The sequence below is a fragment of the Gallinula chloropus genome (genome assembly GCF_964237585.1).
Source record: "Gallinula chloropus genome assembly, chromosome: 5".
In the NCBI taxonomy this organism is placed as follows: Eukaryota; Metazoa; Chordata; class Aves; order Gruiformes; family Rallidae; genus Gallinula; species Gallinula chloropus.
Genome location: NC_140090.1, coordinates 46,274,524 through 46,294,188, shown reverse-complemented (window position 1 = coordinate 46,294,188; position 19,665 = coordinate 46,274,524). Strand labels below are relative to the sequence as shown.

General features: G+C 49.5%; 1 protein-coding gene across 1 annotated transcript in view; it reads right to left on the bottom strand.

Moving 5' to 3' along the window:
* Window positions 1–18,986, bottom strand: part of COL13A1 (collagen type XIII alpha 1 chain) — a gene marked incomplete at its 5' end in the record, with an annotated part of 89,423 nt that extends 70,437 nt beyond the window's left edge. Inside the window, 2 exons of the mRNA XM_084264842.1 lie at window positions 11,384–11,453; window positions 18,684–18,986. Of these exons, the coding sequence (XP_084120968.1) occupies window positions 11,384–11,453; window positions 18,684–18,986 (373 nt within the window). The remainder of the gene's footprint in view (window positions 1–11,383; window positions 11,454–18,683) is intronic.
* Between the last annotated feature and the right edge of the window lie 679 nt (window positions 18,987–19,665).

Sequence of the window (19,665 nt, the reverse complement as noted above, 5' to 3'; positions counted from 1 at the left end):
ACGGGAAGAGGAGAGTATTCATCCAACTAAATCTAGCTGATACTTTCTTAGCATATCTTGAGCTCCAAGAGGTTTGCTTAGCTTGGCTATCCCCACGCAGGTCTCTGCCCAGTAGAAGCCAAGCTGAGGCAGCAAGCATGTTTGGAGACAATCCATGACGGCTAACAGGGATATAAGGATTCATGGCCTTCCTTACCTAGGGTGAACTGAGTGCGCAGATCCCTTCCTTGTCTCCTCTGGTGCCCAAACGAGCAGCTTTGCACAGCACACACTAGAGCAAGCCATTGGGCTAGAAAGGCAAAAAGTAACCCCAGAAAACTGCTGCCACCCTCTTGAGCGTGGTCTGGAAAGCACCTGTATTCTCTCATCTTCTCACTCTGGCAATATGACACAATGAGTAAGTTTGCTCTGTCAGGACCTCCGCCTTGTTTGAGGCAAAGATTTTTCTTATTTAGGCATACAGGCCATTATTTTTTCAGGTAAGGAGAGTTCCCATGATAGTCTCAAGAAGAAAAGAGAACACAACAAAGACGAAAAGAGATATTTTCCCCTGCAGCAGAGAAAATTAACTAGGAAGAAAACCAACCAAGTTTAGAAACTAGTTACTCTGAAGCCACTCTTCTCAGCTTTTAGCTGGGAGGCCCAGCTAAGAAAAGGCCCTGAGGGCACATGAGAGGAAAAGGGCATTATATTTAGAGAGAAACTTCTCCAAAGTACACAGGGTGGGTGGTGAACACAGGCTGCAGAGACACATGCCTGGCAAAAAAGTTGTTGAGACTACTTAGCCACTGCTAAAGAGCCCCAAGCCTTACCAAAACAGCAAGCTTGCGCTGTTCTAGGAAAAGAGAAAGAAAAGCAAAGGGGAGGAACCAGGGCCAAAGTCTGCAGTATTCTGTGGCATGGGAAAGGCACCTGGAAAAACCCATGTGGAGGAGACGGCAATAGCTAAACACACACCAACCACAGGGCCAGGGGCAGTGAATGCCCTGCAACAGCCCTCAATCCCAGAGTCGCATGTTTGTATTTTTCCTTCCTAAAAGACTGGGGAGCCACTTCCCATCACTGTCCCAGGAACTCTGGGACCCCTGCCCATTAAGATTCATGCAATAGGAGAGCACAGGGATCTATCCAGGATGGTTTTGAAATTCTGGGAGAGATATATTCACAGCTACACCAAATAACCCCCATCTCCCCCTGTTTCCCCAGGAAAAAATACCACAACAACAAACCTCAACCCAAACCAAAACGCCACCACCAAACCAGACACTTTTGCTATAAGCAAACAGATCACCTGTAAGCAACAGATCACCATACACATAAAATTGGGGGTAAGCTAAGAAACACGACACTACTTCTTAAAAAAAAAAAAACAAAACCAAAACACATACCTCTTTCCCCCTCTACTTTCCTTCTGTTTTTAAGCCCACATCAAATCCCGTTGCACAGGGGAGGCCAAAGAGCCTCACAACACCACAGATTCTCCCTATGTTTTGGACAGATCTCAGGGCCAGGTACTTAGCTCCTTGGTGAGCAGAGGGCTGAGATGTAGCTCCCTTACTGTGGCCAGGGCTGTATCACAGACCCCTGAGCTCTGTGGGGTGCTTTTGAGGATTCAACCCCTCTTTCATTTGTGTTGCACTTGTATATAGTAGGGTTTAAGGGTGAGTTAATCTGTCGGCAATAGCTGCTGTTTTTTGGGAGACCTCACTACTGCCTTTTTGCTTCCAAAATCCCTCTAATAAGGAGCTAATATTTTAAAACTTCATAAAAAAAGAAAAAACCCAACACACAAATCCCAGCTCTGTTAGGGATGAGGCCGAAAACACAATTCCCAGCAGCTTCTGTCACCTCCACCAATATGTCCTCCTTTAGATGGCAAGAACTGATTAGAGAAGAAGAAGACAAGTAAAGAGCAGCCACCGGGATCCAACCACATCCACCCAGTGCCACATTCCCAGTACCGGGTTCAGACTCAGGAAGACCCCTTCCTCAATGGCGAAGTACGGCCTGAGATTCCACGGTCTTCTACCTGTTGCTGGTTGAGATGCATGGCAAGGGAAGCCTGGTTTGGATGGGATCGCTTGGGTGGTCCCCAGTGCAGTGCGCACACTGCCCGGAGCAGTATCAAACCATAATAAACAAGTCCCTCGCACAAAGCCCTGTCAGTGCCAATTCCAGTTCAGCTGATACAATCTTCTTCTTCTCTTTGAAAGAAAGGGGAAAAAAATAAAACAAAAAAGACAAAACCAGACGTCCTAAGGGAAAGGATTGAGGCAAGCAATGGATTGATACTGCCTGTGTGCATCTCAGCCCCCCGGCATGAGGAAAATGTGCTGTTAATCAGCTGTCCCCTGGGGAATACACTGATTTAATTACCTCCTGCATGCACAGTCTGGCTGGGATGCTGCTCACCCAAGCCATCGCATGAGGAAGAAACAGACACCAAGCCTCAGCATCTGGGTTGGAATGGGATGGGCGAGAAGAGCAGGAACTGCCCTAGTCCTGTTTTGGGGAGCAAGGAATGAATTGATCTGGGGAGACTACATGAGGCGGCTGCCTCCCAAACCGATATGCGGAAGAGTGAGGTCACATCAAAGGACACGTCACCACCCCACCGAAGCCACAGGCACTACAAAAGGGACAGATGCATCAAGGAGTCACCTTTCCCATATCTGAAACACAACCTTATTTTGGGGTAAATACAGCAAAGACATGTAGTAGGCAACAAAGAGGTTTCCAAACAGGAAAGGGGAGAAACGGGCAGCTGAAATGACAGAGAGATGCCCAGCTAGTAGGCGCCAATGCCACAGCCTCCTCCCCTTGCTGGCTGCACAGCCCAGACCTCCCCTGCACGTGAATGCATCTCTCCAACTCTCCGATTGTCATGCCACTGGCATTCTGCAATGTTAATCTGGGATGCATCAGAGCATCACTACAATGCAGGCAGATATTTTCCAGGGCTTGTATTTCACAATGCTTACGAATGTCAAAAGAGGCAGCAGAGACCTGGTCCAGCTCCTGGAAGGGGAAGAGCGGCATCAAGTGCATCCACCCTCAAAGCGACACACTGGCCAGTCACTTCGAAGCGGCTTGAGCACAAGCTGGGGGCTTCTGCTCTCTCACCTGGGGGACAGCCAGGCTGCTTAATAATTAATGGCTGTACGTTTGCCCATGAAGGCCGGCAAGAAAAGTGTTGCTGCGTCTTTAACGGCTGCCAGCGATGGGAAACTCATTGGAGTGTGTGTTCGGAGGGGAAGAAGGTTAAGATGATTAACTGGTGCTAACAAGTTTAGGATGTGGAAGAAGTATTTTCTTGGACGTCCATCAAAGAGAGGATTGAATGTTCCCCGGCAGGGCGGGGGGAGGTGAGGCGGACGGGCGGTATGTGTTTAACAGATGAGATTTCTGCCTCCTGAAGCCCGCCCAGCCCCGCATGATGCAACCTCTCCCTTTTAAACCCTGCCTCTCCCCTGTACAATCAGCAGTACCTGCAGCCCCAGCCTGGCACAGGAGCTGAAAGGCGATCCAGGGGAAGGAAAGCCGTCCCTCGCTCTTCCTGTTGATCTGCACCCAGAGGCACCCTTTGGGCACCAGCAGATCAGCCTGGCCCTTGGGCCCCACCAGCCGGGATGAAGGCACGGGCGGATGCCCGGAAGAGCCAAGAGGGAATCACATATCATGACACTGAAACCCAACGCCTCAGAGAAGAAGGCTCCTCCTGGGCTTCCGCAGCCCTGATGCAGAACCCCACACTCTGCCTCACCACAGGCACACCAAACAGAGCCATCCTTGCCACTGGCCAGGCCAGCAGCCTGCTTTTTACCTCATGGTCTTCAAGCGCATGGCAGCAGCTGACATTAGTGACGGAGCAAAGTGCCCTTGAAAACAGCTTTGGAGCAAGCCACTTGGCGCCTGCAACATCTCCCTTGGCCCATCCCGGGTATTTTTGGTGCGCTTCGCCGGCTGGCGGGCGCCCATGCTTTGCGCAAGGGGCTTGAACGCCGCCAGGCACTGTGCCCTGCCATCGAGCCTGGCGGCCGGTGCGACTCGCCCTCATTCCTCCGGCCGCCACAAAGCTGCCAGGATGGGCAGCACACGCGAGACCCACGTCGCCAGGGCCCGGATGTGCGTCAGCAGCTGACGCAAACCAGCCCGGCCATGTGCATGCAACCCAGGCCTGGGAAAAAAAAATAATCCTCCAACCCCGGTAGCACGCTCACACTGAATCAAACCCGTCACTCTACAGTAGCAGCACAATGTGCTCTTCGGGTTTCCCCAGCCAGCTGGGATGTTTTTGCCTTGCTTTGTCAAGGCGCTGATTTATGCCCATATGTACCATATAGATTGTAAGCACAGGCACGCAATGGTGTAAACACTTCTACCAAACATCTGTACACAAACCCGTCAAATATGCAGAAGCTCCCTGCTGCAGCCCTCAACATGCGTCCTGGGAGCCCCACAGGCAACCTGTTTGGCCCTGGTCTGCGTGCGGGGTGCCAGTCACCAACTGGACCTGTTATTTGGATGCAGCCTGGCAGGGACGGTAAAGGTCACAGTGGGACCGTGATATAAATTGGTACAACCACAATGCTTTTCTTCTGCATTAGTCTGTGCTTCAAGCTGGAGCAAGCCACGGGGGGTATCCGCTCCTGCGCAGTGCTGTGCACCCATTCTTCCCTCCAAAACCAGTCTTTCCCAACTTCTTCTCTGCACCATATCCAACCATTCCTTCTCTGCACCATACCCTTCTCTACACCATACTCTTGTCTGGAGGAGAGGTTCATTTATCCCTTGTTTTGGATGAGTGGGTGGCTGTAGAGAAGAGACAAGGCTTACCCAGGGCTGGGATACAGCAGTATTTGGGATATAATATACAAACACTGCTAATGCTTGTGCCACCGGGACTCAAGTGTTACCTGTTTGCCCCTTTGGGGAAACAGCTCAGCTTGAGCTCTGGGGAAAGCTCAGCGTCCAGACAAAAAGACCTGCAGCAATTCTGTGTGTTTAGGGGAATATCCTTCCTTACAGTTTACAATAACCCCCCCCCCCAAACATTTAAAATAAAAAGTTTAAAATAGGAAAGCACATAAAAGGACAACCAGAGGAGCACTGAGGCAACCAGGAGACAGGCCTAAACATGGCAAGAGGGAATTATGCAAACAAGCAGATGGGTGTAAATAAACAGGCCACCCACTTGTGCCCATCACAGTGCTTCAGTGCCTTCTCTTTTTAATGCACTGTCTGTTTCTAACCATATCTTGGATAAAAAGGGAAACTCCTAACTCTATCAGCGTGGTAGCACCGTAAGGGTGTGCTAGCTCTCCAGGCATTTCGCAGCCTGGGCAGCACTCACAGCCATATCAACAGCATACCCAAGCCCTCCTAATCTGCACTGTGGCAACAACAGCAGGTTTATTAAAATCAATTAAATACTCCTCAATAAAGTCAGTTTAAATCCCAAACACAGACTAAGCCGGATGAGCTGATGCTTAGAGGTAATCAGGAGCATTCTTGCTCCCTCTTACCATCCCTCAGCCGTGGATGTGGCGACCTCCAGGTGACAAAAGCCAAGGGGGACTGACTCCTCAAGCCACTCCAGGCAGTTGTGTAAGAGCCCAGCTGCCTACGTGTTCAGAGGGAGAGAGTTAAGCGACCAAACAAACTGTTTGTTTCTTTTCCTGAATTGTTCGTCCCCATCTATTCATAATGGCTCACAGAATCTGTGGAATTCATTGTGTGGTTTGCATCTTCAAAACAAATGAAACAACAGTATGCCTAAACCAAACAAACCCCAACCCAAAATACAGCCAACAGGCCAGGGCGCATGAGCAATCTTCAAGGCTGAAGTGTGTGTATACTCTGGAGGGCCCAAAAATGTGGATGGGGAACATATTTAAATTTCAAGGAATAATAGAATTCCCAGGGAGATTTCTTATTAACTGGGGGCAAGGGGGGGGGGGGCGGGAAGCAGAGGGGAGGAAGGAGGAGGAGTATTTAAGCAATGATTATGCTGCAATTTTTCTTCCAGATGTGCCGTGGGGATGCCGTGCCAGCAAATCACATTTTCTGACACGGCAACGTGCTGCTCTGGCTGCGGTGGTGCCGGGTGCCCGTCCACACACAGCAGCCCCGGCACTGCTGCCGACAGAGCTCAGCTCTCCAGCCAGCCCAGCCACGAGGGCTCTGTCAATGAATTTGAGGGGAAAAGGGCAATTTAGAAAATACAAATGAGGAGTGGCTACTTGAGACAAATGTCCTTTTTCGCAGGTTTTTTTTGGTTAGAACTTGTCAAAAAGCCGTGTTTAGACACTTTTAAAGCAGGAAAAAAAAACATTTTGCATTGTCAGCATAGTAAACCGTGCTGACTTATCATCCTGAAAAGGGGTTAAAAACAAAACGGGCATTTCAACTAGTTCAAATGGATCTCCTGAAAGGGAGGGCCACGAGGATGGGTGTTTCATCGCATGCTTCCACCCCGTGTTCCTTGTGGCTCTGAGCCAGGGGCCACCAACACAGCTCAGGCTGCCAGGATTTAAAGTAGCTGGGATGACCTTTCCACACCCTTACCCGACACCAGAGATACCAAACACCTCCACTTCTCAGGGCTCACCAGTGTCCTCAGGCTTTAAACCTCACAGGAGCCCTCAGCTCCTGAAAAAGGACTATGTTAAAAATGACAGCAAGAAAACATAAAAGCCATCAAAACAACCTGGTAAGAGGTGGAGCACCCTGACTGGTGTGCAAGGAGGGGTGGTTAGGCAGGACTTGGGCACTGACCCCTTTTTTGTTCACCTTCCCAGAGAAGCCTGGGGAGGAGATAAGAATCCTGTGGGAGAAACAGATGCATCCGCTTGGATGCGGTATCCCTGCCCGGGTGCTGTGGGGGGCTGGGGCTCAGCCCACACTACCCCCCAGGGGTCTGCCATACTGCAGCCATTCCCACCACCCCCTTGTCTGCCAGCCCAGGTCCTGACCTTCCCAACATTTCCTCCTTCTACCGGCTGTCTGCAGGGCCAGGCAGGGGTCGGGACGTGGGAAGTCCTGCTGCCTCCTGCCAGCTGGCCCAGCCAGCTCTGGGTGACACATCCTGGGTGGGAGCCAAAGTCCCACTGCAGCCCCACACTGTTTCTATCCGATCTCCTCCAGCAGCTGCTGCCGCACGGAGCAGTCCAGCCAGCACACGAGGAGTGTACCCAAGGCAAGCAGGATGCCTGAACCCAGTGTGCAGACCATGTGGCCCACAGCCCTGGGGTGCAGCCGGGTCCACTGCTGTGCCTTTGCTCTCGCGGGCCACTCTGCAGGAAGGAAAACAGCAGTGACATTTCTGAGTTGCAGCAGCTCCTGCTGGTATTTCTGTAAAGTCAATTGGAGCTGAAGGACACGGAGAAGCTGCTTTTCCTGCACCCCCAGCTGGGGCAGACAGGGGACGTGGGTAACATTTTGTACAAGAAGAAATGCCATGGGGACATTCCCTTGCACAGCCTCAAAGACATTCCCAAGCGGACCCCAGTTCCCGCCAAAAATCCTTGCAGCTGCCCCACACTAGCCCTCAAGCCTCTGTAACAGCAGAAGGCACATCAACTTGTGAAACCTCCCTCTGACTGCTCAATCCCCATCCCCAGCATCCCACAGGGCCAGAGCTCTCTCCTCCTCTCCTAGCCCAGCTCACTCCTCTGCCCCCGGGTGCTGCCGCAGAGAGGGATGGAAAAGCCATTCGGCATCCCTCTGAGCTACTTCCCTGCTTGCATGGCTGACCTCCTCCAGCACTGCAGGCTCCCAACCTGCCCAAAGAGAAACCAGACCAAAACAAGCATTGCGGGGGCAGAGGAAAAGAAGCCAGCCTTTTTTTTTAAGGGATATTGGAGACTGAAGCAGAGAGGCAGCGTAGTGAAAAACAGCCACATATGGACTGTGAAAATAGGAACTTAAGAGAGGAAGATGGAAAACATCTAGCAAGGAGAGTCACAGTATATAAAATACTCAAGAGCCTACCTCCACCAGGAAGGCTGCGAGAGGGGGTTTGGTGGTAATTCCTGGCTCTTTGGGTCTGTCCAGGTAGACAGGGTCTGGATCTGCAACTGGGTCTGGATCAGCAACTGAGTCTGGATCAGACCAGGAAAGTTCACATTTTCACTCTATCAACCTGAAACACAATGCTTTTCCCTTGCAGCATATTGTTACTGTGTGGCAGAAATCAAGGAAGGTCAGCTGGCTGCAAGAGCATCCTCCAGCCTCAGGTAGCTCCCCTCAGCTCTCAGCCGCATCCAGGTCAGATCCCATAAGGAAAAGAAGCACTTCCCTCTTCGGAACAAAGTCATGAGGGGACACTTGCTCCTAGAAGTCCAACCCATGGTCCCAACAACACCCGCTCAGCCCCAGAAACATTCCCTAAGTCTCATCCTAGCACGCAACCACCTCACATCAAAACCTGTGCCTGGACCCCTGTCCACACTTGGCCCTGGTGTGGCACAAGGTCTGGGGGTGAATGGCTAGGTACATTGCTGCTATCAAGGCTTCTGTGCCCTTTCCCAACCTGTATGAAGTTGTCCCAGATCAGTCCGGAAGACAGTGGGGATAGAAGGAATCACACAGGTTACCTATCAGACAATGAAGGTTGTGTCCTCCCCACCGAGACACAGCTGGAGAAGCCGACTGAAACCTCTGAGCTGGAGAAACACAATGTCGAGTAGCAACATCTCACCCACAGGTAGTCACACCCAGCCCCAGTGATCTGAAATAGCAGCAGCTTTCCAGTCGAAGGAAACTTGCATTTCCTTATCATTTGCTATAAATACAGCTGCACTGTTTTCCTGACAGTGTTATTCCTATGGTCCTTATCACATGTGCTCAGATAGCTGTAGCACAGTCACACACTTCAGAGACTTCTTGCTCCCCTAGTCCCAGTCTTTGCAAACCATTTACATTCCAAATCCCCTGTGTCCTGAAGTTCTTCTATGGCAATGGGTGACCCTGCCCAGGACCTCCATATCCATACTGAACAGGTCAGCAAATGAACTTGTCTTCCTTTTCCCCTTCTTTTGCCATGCAGGGACCTGGCTTGCAGCTAGGGATGAACTCAAATGTCACTTCTGATAAACATTTATTTTTGGTGAGGAACATGATGTGCTTATAGGCTGTGGAGCGAGCCAGTGAGAAGCAATGGGCACGCGACAAGTCTTGCAACATCTTGATGCTTCTCAGTGCTTCTGAATACCTTGGTCTCCCACGAGGGTCACATTGTCTGGTCCTCAGGGCATTTTAAACATGAGTGGGGGTTGGGGAGTGCACTGGGGAAATGGACTCCTAAGGTCTCAGGCTAGAAGAAGAGACCATGCTGAAACAGCACGGCAGTGCTTTCAGATGGCCTGCGTTGCAGCAGCCTGGAGACAAAAAGGAAACACCCCAGAGCAAAGGGTCTGAGAGAAGACAGCTGGCTGAAGGCACCTTCATTCCTGCACTGCCCAAACACACTCAAGACTTCGCCTGCCACAATATCAGCTTTGGACCACAGCTTCATTTCCCTCAACAGATTAGCTAGCAGGGTAGGAGAAAGTTTTACAAGAACTTTCTGTGCCTGTAAGGCACTTGACAAAGACAAGCAAGTTTGACAAGCATAAAGGAAGCCTAAACCTTATGAGACGTTTATTTTTATTGATCTCCTGTATCAAAGCTTTCAGAAACACTACAAGCTTAACAAAATGAGCAGGCAGCTAAGTGTTACAAGAAATCCAGTGCCCACTGTTGCCCAGTCTTCAGCAGGGACATGGGTATCTGTAACCCAGTCTTACAATGTTGATGCTGAAATACTTGGGGCGACTCATTTATCACACACATGGTGTAGGAGGTCACATCCAGATGGCCTTAAAAATCAGGGAATCTTGGTTTTTTTCCCGCTCTACATTCAAGTTCTAAGTTTCCTTTTCCAAGCTGGCTCAGAAACACCAGGAGGATGTTCATTCCTGTGGTTTTATCGCATTTCTATGTCAAGTCTAGGCAGGAACTTGAAAATGAAGTAGTGGCATGATTTGTGTTCCCCACTGAATGGAAAAGGTTAAATTTCCAAACAGTTGAACTCAGTCTTGATATGATTGTTGGAGAAAAGACACATAGAAGACATTTGTACTAGTTTTTAAACTTTAAACCAAAACAGGTCCAGTTATTTCTTTCTGAGACTAAAAAGAAAGTCCAGCAGTCCTGATCTGGACTAGCCAAATTGGCCATTTTCAAATAATTCCAAAGTGTGGATCCTGGATTTTTAGCTCCTTTCCACTGCAAACATGTATAGCTTTACCTCTTGTTTTCACAAGCTCTTACCTTACAAAGCTGTTTTAGTCTGACAAGAAACTGTACCTCCTATCCAGTAGGATAGGATCAAAAGACAAGCCCCTCCACAATCCCACTGCTGAGCACACTTAAATACACTTTGATATTCACACCACAACCAGTGTCAAAAACCTCATGCTGAAGCCACGACGAATGGAAATGTCACTGTCAGATGCTCATCAGGACACAACTTTTCCTGCCTCTTTCTTTTCAAGAAGACCTTCAGCTACTCAATTTGGCTATACCTACTCAAACTCACCAAAACTTCATTGACTTCTGGATGTAAGCTGGCACTCCTCTTTCTACACAAATACATCAAAAGACAATGAGGACAACTCCATGATTCATAGTACTGGAATGAAATGCCATTCACAAATGTTTTTTCCATAGTAATTTGTCACTTATTATATTGAAACCACTTCAGAAGATGTGTCTGAGCCTTTTGATATTAGCATGATTAAAAACATAATGCAATTAAGCAACCCCATAATATTTCTGTATGTTATATGAGCAGAACCTTGAGTGACCACTTCATTCAACTCTCTGATAAATGGACACTCCTAACAGATGGCTGTTATTCTGCCAGATGCCTCAGATAGTTGTATAACACTATGGAATTTAGATCTTCTCAACCCAGAGGCAGTTTGGCTCACCAAAATTGTGTCCAGCTTTGGTGCTGGGCCTAGCCTATGTGTCTCAAACCTTCTCAAATCAGCCAAGAGAGATGCACTTCCCAAGAGCCATTCTGCTAACTTCAAAATTTATGTCCAAAAGGAATGGGAACATTTACCCTCTAGATGTATCTTTACCTTCTTACTGACTATGTAGATGTCTACCTTGAAATCTATCACTTTTCTTCTGTCACATGCAGAGTCAGTACTCACACATGCACCCGACTGGTTACACACACATCCATATTCATTTCCTATACCTCAAGCATGCTCTTACACCAGTACACATTAAAAAATTGCATTCGTATACCACATGGCATTTAAAAAGATTCCAACAAGACGCAGACAAAAAAGGCCCTTCCAAAGTGCTATCCACCCCAGATCCCTACCTGCTGGGCAGTTGCATTGCTGGTGTGTGTCTCGAACTTCTCGATGTCTCGGCAAGTGGAACTTTAATTTCTGTCAAGGGAGGAAAAAGAACAAAAGGATTGGTTAGCACCATTGAAAGGAAAGACTCGGATTCTTGGAAAAGTGGGGCTGGGGGATGCTGCCCACATAGAGATTGGAGAGACAGAGCAGAACAGTTTGGGAATGAAGAAAGGCCTTAAAGTCCATAGTCTTTGACTGAAGTGTGGAGTTTGATTGGAAGCAGGCTGAGGGAGTTTCGTAATGGCCTCCAAATGTGGTCCCCTCCTGACAGGCATTACAAAATCAAGAGCCAGTGGCAGTGAATAAAGAGACGGCTGTGTCCTCATGAGAACGCCGCGTTTCTCAGAAGACCCACTCAGTGGATTAGAAAAATGGAGATCTGAAGCAGGTACTATTCCCCCCTGCAGCAGACTCCTTATGCTCAAAGATACACCTGGATGGACAGAAGGGTCCCACTGAAAAACTCTGGCTGAAGTTGGCCTAAAACCAGCAACACCATTTCATGAAGCCTTCAGAAGCTGCAAAGCTTAATTTTCCTACAGCGCAGAACAACACAAATCCTACTGAGAGCTTCCACAAATGCTCATTTGGAATGAGTTTAGATTTCTCATAGTGCTGGTATATTGGTCTTCTGCTGTCTGCTGCTGTCGGTACAGAGTCCTCTTGAGGCCACCATATCTTCTCTCACTGGAAACATCATTAAAATCAACCCATGTCCCGAGCAAAATGCACTCTGGGAACAGCAGCCACATCACCTCTCATAGATATTATTAAAATAACTGATTTAGTGAAGAAAATGCAAATCCATCCAAATCAGTTATTCATTAATGCCTGTGAACCACACTTGGTTAATGATTTGAGAAGACTGAGCTGCCAGGGTGCCTGTGTTAAAAGTCACTCCCCTCTTCCCTTCTAAGCCCAAAGTTCATCCCAAATGCATCTTAAAACTGTCCGGGACTGATATTCTGAAAGAAATAGTCTTATGGGGAGCTCAATGGAAGCCCATGCCCAGGATCATCTAGAAACGACCCGATTTTCACAAGTGTGCACCCTTCTGCAAGGAGACATCAGTTTGGGGAAAATTTCTTTTAGTGATGAAAAGAAATAAAGCAACATATTTTTGTGTGGGATGAGGAAAGGCAGAACTGGTTGGAACACTTCCATTTTCCAATTTGAAAGGACTGGCTTCCTTACTGCAAGCCAAAACCAGTAAGGGTTGGTGTGACTTACTACAAATCGAGCATTTTCAGAACTTTTTTTTTTTTGCATGGTAGACAGGAGTGTTTTGATAGTGACTTGATTTGATATCAGGGCAAGGAGAGGGTTTCACACAAGGAAAACTGTCAGTTCCCCATACAGCGTTTGATCTGCATTTACCTTCTCAGTTTAAAAGCACAGCGATGTGAGTCTCTGCATTTGGGCATGTTCCCATCTAGCTGCCACCCCCAGGTGGCATGGCTTTGCTCCACAGTGCTGCCTGACTTTGAACACTTGGTGCTAACAGTCAAACATGGGCACGAATAGGACAACGGAGCCTTTATTTGGCTGCGTGGACAGGCGCGTTCCCATTTCCATCTACACACGTGCCAACCACAACGTCTGAACACCAGACTGCAGCATGTTTGGGAATCAGGCTTAGCACAGGGGAGGGGTGATGGTTCACAGGGGCAGGAGCAGAAAGTCATTGCCTAACCTGCCAGAGTCCAACACACTGCGGCAGAGGCCTTTGCAGGACAGAAAGCTGCAGGGAAATGTGCAACAGATCCCTGCCCCACCTAGTGCAGAGGCACCCCAGGGGCCAAGGGGGAGGGCAGAGTCAGGGCTTGCCACAAAAAGCCTTTGCTGGGTTCCTCTGCCAGCACACAAGCTGAGAAGCAACATAACTGGACTTATCAGGGGAAGTGATGACCCAGCAAGACTTGAGCATGACCGGGAGACGAACAGGAGTGACAGCATTTCCCCATGACTTTATCTGCAGGGTCAGGGTAGTAAACACCTGGGACAACTGAAATAGACTTCTCAAGGATGGGAGCTCCTTGTAGAGAGATGTGGGTACTGCTGGCAGGGCTTGTAGCACAGCCCCAAGTACTGGTACCACGCAGCACTAGTTACTCACTAGCATCAGGCATTTTCCCCGTCCCTGGCCATAGCGGCACCTCCCTGGAGCCCAGGAGCAGTGCTGGGAAGAACAAAGGGCAGCACTGCCGTGGGATTGCTCCCCTTCAGTGGGAGGCAAAACCTACCAGGAATTTAGAAGCGCCTGGAGTTCGGTTTCCCGCACAGTCTATTAAACAAACACTAACTGCAAGAGAAAAAAATCCTTTGCTTCTGGAGACCTCAGTTCAACTTTGGGTTGAGATGGTGAAGCAAAATGAATTCCTGGCCTTTTCTGCTTGCCTCATTACCACTGTGCAAAATAACGCCTGGTCCAACACAAGAAGTCAGCTTTGCCCAGGAGAGCAAAAAGAATGGAGAGCTCCTCTAAAACTGGCCTTTCCAAGAGAAAACTTCCACTCCCAGGCAACAGAAAACTGTTCAATTTTGAGGCACGGTTGACTTTGGTAAGCAAAAAATAAAAAGAACGCCGTCTCTGGAAATCTAGTGCTTGCAATCTTCTTTCTGGAATCTTGGGTTTGCTTTTTCACCTGGGGGACACCAGGGCTGCAACTGGGTACCTCTTACTCTGTCAGAAATGCTTTTCTGAGAAAGCTTCTTTACAGAGAAGATCAGCTCATCAGTGTAGCCTGCGTGCTCTTGCCTGTCACGTTTTCCAGTGATGTAACAGCTGCACCTTCCCCCTGCACACGTGAAAGTGGCTAAAAAAAAAAGCCTTTGCCGGCACTGGGGCCACAGCTGACCAGCTTCCATGTGGAAACTGTGCACCTCGGTATTTAGGGAGCCACCCTGCATTGCTGAGTGCGGAGGAAGGAAACCCTCTGCCTTGCAGAAAGGCAAGAGCGGGAGGGTTGGGCTGAAGGGCGTGCTAGAAGCAGGCAAGGGCTCTTCCCTGGGTTCTGTTAACTCACCGCTAGCATGACAGGACAGGGCTGGCTCGTTTGGACTCAGCAATGAAAGCAAGACTTCTTCTGACAATAAAGGACCAGGGCTGTGGCCTCCCAAACGTTGCAAGTGCCTGTTTTGGATGGGCACTTTAGATTAGGTGAAAGAGAGGGCACTTCTTCAAAGGGGACAGATTAATAGCTCTTTAGCAGACGGAGCTGTTTGCAGTCACCCGGGGAGGTGAAATCATTTCCCACCACTATCTCCAACAGCTAAAAGAAACATGTCTCAAATAGATTATCTATTACAACCATTAGGAGGTTTTTTTAAGGGCCAGTGGTTATGTTAACTCGCGTTGTTTTATCTCCAATTTAGCTGTTTATTCTTAAAGGCCCAGCTCCTAGAACGGCAGGACCACATGGCACAGAGCAAAAGCAAGGAGCAAGCCCTCTTCGGTGGAGGAAAATGTTCAGAAATAACACCATCTAGGCTCAAGGACTGCAGGGAGCTAGAAGGAAACGGGACTTAGCTACCAGAGGAATTGGAAGGAAAAAAAATACAACCCACAAACCAGATCTCATCATTTTGGTGTAGAAAACACTAAAGATAGAGGGAGGAGATGCTTAGAGCAATCTTGCTGACCCTAGGAAGCAGAACTGAGCAGTGTGCTTTGAGGCACCGAAGCAAAAGGAGGACGAAAAAAGCGTTAAGCTGGGAGGGAAAGGGATTTTTCAGATGTCCCTCCTTTGCTCGCAAATTTAAAAAGAGAACCCCTGAGAAATTAACCTATTAGGAAAGCAGTGAGGATCAATGCTCCCCATCCATGGCACAGCCCCTGAACCTCTTCATCATCCTTAAAGACACAACAGATACCTTTAACACTCATGGCAGCGCAGAGGGGCAGGTGATCTTCCCCCAGGTTTTAAAGGATAACTGCTGCTGTGTCACACACACGCCCCTCTACAAGCACAAATTCTGGGTTTTCCCCTAATAACAGCACTGATTCCATCCTGTTCTTCACCCTGCTGAGCTTTTGGCAAGCAAAATAGTACCAAATGTTACCCAGCATGGGAAGGACCTTGTTTTCTTCTTTGGAAAGTTTTGCCATTCCTGCAAACACCAACAGTGAGTTTATTTGTGCTCTTTGTATGAATTTCTGATGCCCCATAAATGCAGAAGAATTCCGACACGCAGCTAAAGTTCTCCCTGAACTACCTGCTCCTGGCCCACTCCACACAGAAGTTTTTGTGGGAAAGTTGAGTCAAGTTGCGCCTGGTAGAAAATTCCCCTCTGGTATTCACTGACACCAGGCAGAGAGGCTCACAGAGTAGTGGGGGAAGCAGCACCAGTGGGGCTGCTTCAGGGAATGCATCTGCCGCCCTCTTCTTGCTCATCCTGAGCCAAGATGGAAACACTGCCCCAGCCAGCCTCGGGTACTCCAAAACTGGGCTCCAAGACTGGGAAAACATCCCCACCAGCTGGCTTAAAATTAATGTTTTAAACCAGCCCAGCTCCTCTCTCTGCCAGCCTGCTTTATTTTTGCCTGCCCAGAGGAAGGGCACTCAAGAGGACTTTGGCATTTTGCACCTCTCAGTGCAATCCATAGGGTGTCCCACAGACCCCGGGGACCTCCAGAGCACACCTGGACACAAACATGGCATAGTCTGGGAGGCACCACAGGCACCAGCTCAGAGCAGTACAGGTTTTGAGCATAACCTCAGCTAGCTACTCTATCAGCCCTTACAGATTTTTCTTTTCTACATCCCTCCAGCTGATCTTCACATCCAGAGCTAGAACTATGTTCCTATGCCCCTGCCTCCCCTTGCTTCCCACGTCCCTGCCTGGCTCAGACCAGCCCTTTCCAAAGCCAGGGTTTCTTTAAAGCTTTGCTATTTTATTTTGTGATGGATAACACCGAGCTGGCAGCTGTGAAACTCATTAAGATTGAAACACCAGGAAACTGCAAGGATGTGGCTGTGAGAGGCAGCAAGGGTCTGAGCAGGGGGGAAGGAGTTTTTTCACATCCATTACAGCAAGCCCAGCCACATTCCCTCTCCCCCCAAGTCCTGCTCAGCATGCTTTCCTTGGGTTTTTTTGGCCATCTTTTCCCAGCTCCCTTTTAGCTTTCCTATTTTTCCTAGTCCTCCTTGTCCCTCACCAGACATCCCGGAAGACCCATCCAACTTAGCCCCGCTTTAAACTTAATGAAAAGAAGGACCAAGAGGATTTGTTTTTCTTTCCCAAGCAAAAGCCCCATATGCCACCCCACCATCTGTCTGCCAGCAGATCTCCGCCCTGCACCTCAAGCCTCTTGGACCACACCAGTGCCTTTGGCTGATGTGGGGAGGCCTAAAGTAGCTGTTTCAAGAGCTGGAGCAGGCAGGAGAGTCTGAAAGCCCAGCCCTCCTCCCTCCATAGGCATCAGTCCTTCACATGTGTGAAGGGACAGAAGACCCTGGCCAAGCATCCCTGCTCCTCCACAGGCCCCAGAGCCTTTCTCCAAGCTGTTTTTGAAGCTGTAGCAGTGAGGTGCCTGGGAGCAACAGCTGCCCCTTAAGCAACGGTTCCTGTCCCCATGGCTGCTCTCTGCATTGCTGGGGCCAACTCCAGGGGCTCAGAAAGGGCTGCTCAGAAAACAGGGGTGCTGCCAGGCACGTGGGCATCACAAACAACCCCATTTCCCTGCTAAGCTAGGCTATAAAAAGACAAAAAGGTGCCACGCCAGCAAAGCCAGCAGGACACAGGGGGCCATCCGGCCCCGGGCACCGCTCCCTGGAGGCGTCGTGTGGCACATCTCAAATCACTCGGTAGAGATAAACTGCGACTTCCCAGGAAACTCATGCCAACAGAAACAAGGGGAAAGCTGCATATTATTCCCTGCTACCAGGCAGCAAAGTAGTCCCTGTGCAAGGGTACAACTGCGGGGCACAGGTCCAGCCACTTACGCTTCTACCTCCCAAAAAAACTTTGTGGCATATTGCCCCAAGGATCCTGTCTCCCTCTTATTCCTCGTCCCTCAGCTACTATTCAAGTACACTAATTCAAGTTTCAGAGTTTTCAGCTGCAAACCCCAGTCAATTCAGAGCCCGCTCCCAGGAGATCTGTAAACAGTAGCTGAGCCTGTTGGCTGTAGGTTTAAACTCCTCATGGCAGACCTTCACTGTTCTTAGACATATGAAGAGATCCCCAGGTCCCCCCAGGTGCCAGGCAGCACTACCCCAAGACAAGTCCCAGTGGCCACCACTCTGACCATCCTGTTCCTCATCTCATTTAGCAATAGCAGCACATGAAGTCTTTTCATACAAACAGTTTTTGGGCTAGTCCCGGGGACCTCTGCAGCCTCTTTCATACCAAGTACGTGTAAACAGCTGGAGTAAATAGAAGAGGAGAGGTGGGTGGAAATGGTCCCAGCCTTGAATCTTAGCCCTGAGCCTCTTCCATCGTGGACCTGCCTGGGGAGTTCAGAGACATGAGCCACCATCTGCTCCCTGACACATGTCAAAGCCGCTTCAAAGCCGCACAAGGCAAAGAATCCTGCAGGGTACCCATCCTGTCCAGGGCACAGGATCTCAGGCAGCCCGCCGAGCAGCATCAGCACAGCAAAATAAAAGGTGTCAGCAACAAAAATCTGCGATTTTGTACCCTATTTATTGACCTGATGAAGTTCAGGCTTTTTCAGCAGCACCTCTCCCCTGCCATCAGCAGCATTTGGATGGGACTCAAGCAGGCATAGCACAGCCTGCCATATGCTCTGCACTGGTAACTGGCAGTACCAGAAACTATCCCAACAGTGCCAGTATGTCTCATTTTCCTGACCCAGGAGACATGGAAGGGGTCAGGGCTGGCACTTGTTTGCAGTTACCTCCTCCTGTAGCCCCACCAGCTGCGGCATGCCTTGCCTGTTGCTCTCCTGGGGCTCAAACCCACACTGAGACGCCAGGTTTAGCCTGTAACTCTTTGGGCAGACAGTGCCACCAGTCATCTAATGAAGACTGGAGACTGTTCCCTCTCTACCAGGATGAGGGATGATGTTTCCACCCTTTGCAGTGTCAGGGCTCAACCACAGCGTGGGCTGGGGCGGAGTGAAGCAAACACCAAGCAGGTTTGAGAGATGGGAGGGACCCAAAGGTGCAGGAAATTCAACCTGGCAGCATCACTTGTACAGAAATGTATTTTTAAGGGAAGAAAAAAAACCCAAAACAGATAATGCAACCACACAAGCGTGCTGCAAACATACATGCAAAATGAAAGGATACCGACCTCATCAAGCAGTTGGTCAACTCTTCCCAAAATAGCAGTCTCCATTTGGTCTGCTGAGAGCCAGGCAGGGAGCTGTGTGGGTCTGTCCGCTTCCAAGTGGGACACCCGGGACTGCAGATCAGAGGTCCGAAAGTACAACAAGAGGCTCAGCACCAGAGAAAGCAGGGAGACGCCAGGCAGCCCCGAACCCAGGAGGAGAGGGAGGCGGCAGCATCTCTCCCCATCGCCGGTCCGGGAGGTAGCCATGCACCCCCTGTCAAAAGCTGCTTCGCTGACGCCTTTCCAGCTCTTCTCCTCCAACATTCCCTCCCTGTCCTGAGAAACAATAAATAAATAAATAGAATAAATAAAGCCTCACTCCTACTCCAAGAAGCACAATCCAGAAGGCATAGAAAAAGAGTGTCCAAAGGGATCCCAGTGCCAGCAAGTGACAAATAACAGCAATAATGACCAAAGTTGATGGGAGGGGGTGTCTTTGAAAAATAAAAAACCACACGCACAAAAGAGGTGCAGGAAAAAAAGGATCCAACTGCAGCAAGGGATGGGGGGACGGGACTGATCAGGATTTATTTTCCTCCTGTAATTCAGTCTTTTGGCTTGTTGGCAGGCTTTTTGTTTCCTTCTAGGCTGCCAGTTTCAATTCCTTCTCAGACCAGCCAGGAGCTCGCACACTGAAGTCCCCATTAGAGAGAGGTAATTCTCAGCTGCTCCTGCGATGTTCTGGTCTGGCTGATCGCGGCTCCCCTGTAACATGACACACTCCCTCCGAACTACTGGGCTGGGATGAGTGAGCTGCGTGGCTTCCCAAAGTAACCTCCTCTGCTCGCCCTCTTTCTCTCTCTTTCTCTCTCTCTCTCCACCTCTCCCTCCGGCTGCGCGATGTATTTATGCAAAGCGCCGGGGTGGGATCGGGCGGTGGGACGCCCCTATCCCGCTTGGTCCCCAAACTACCTCTCCGCCGCCAGCCTTTCCCTTTGAAGTG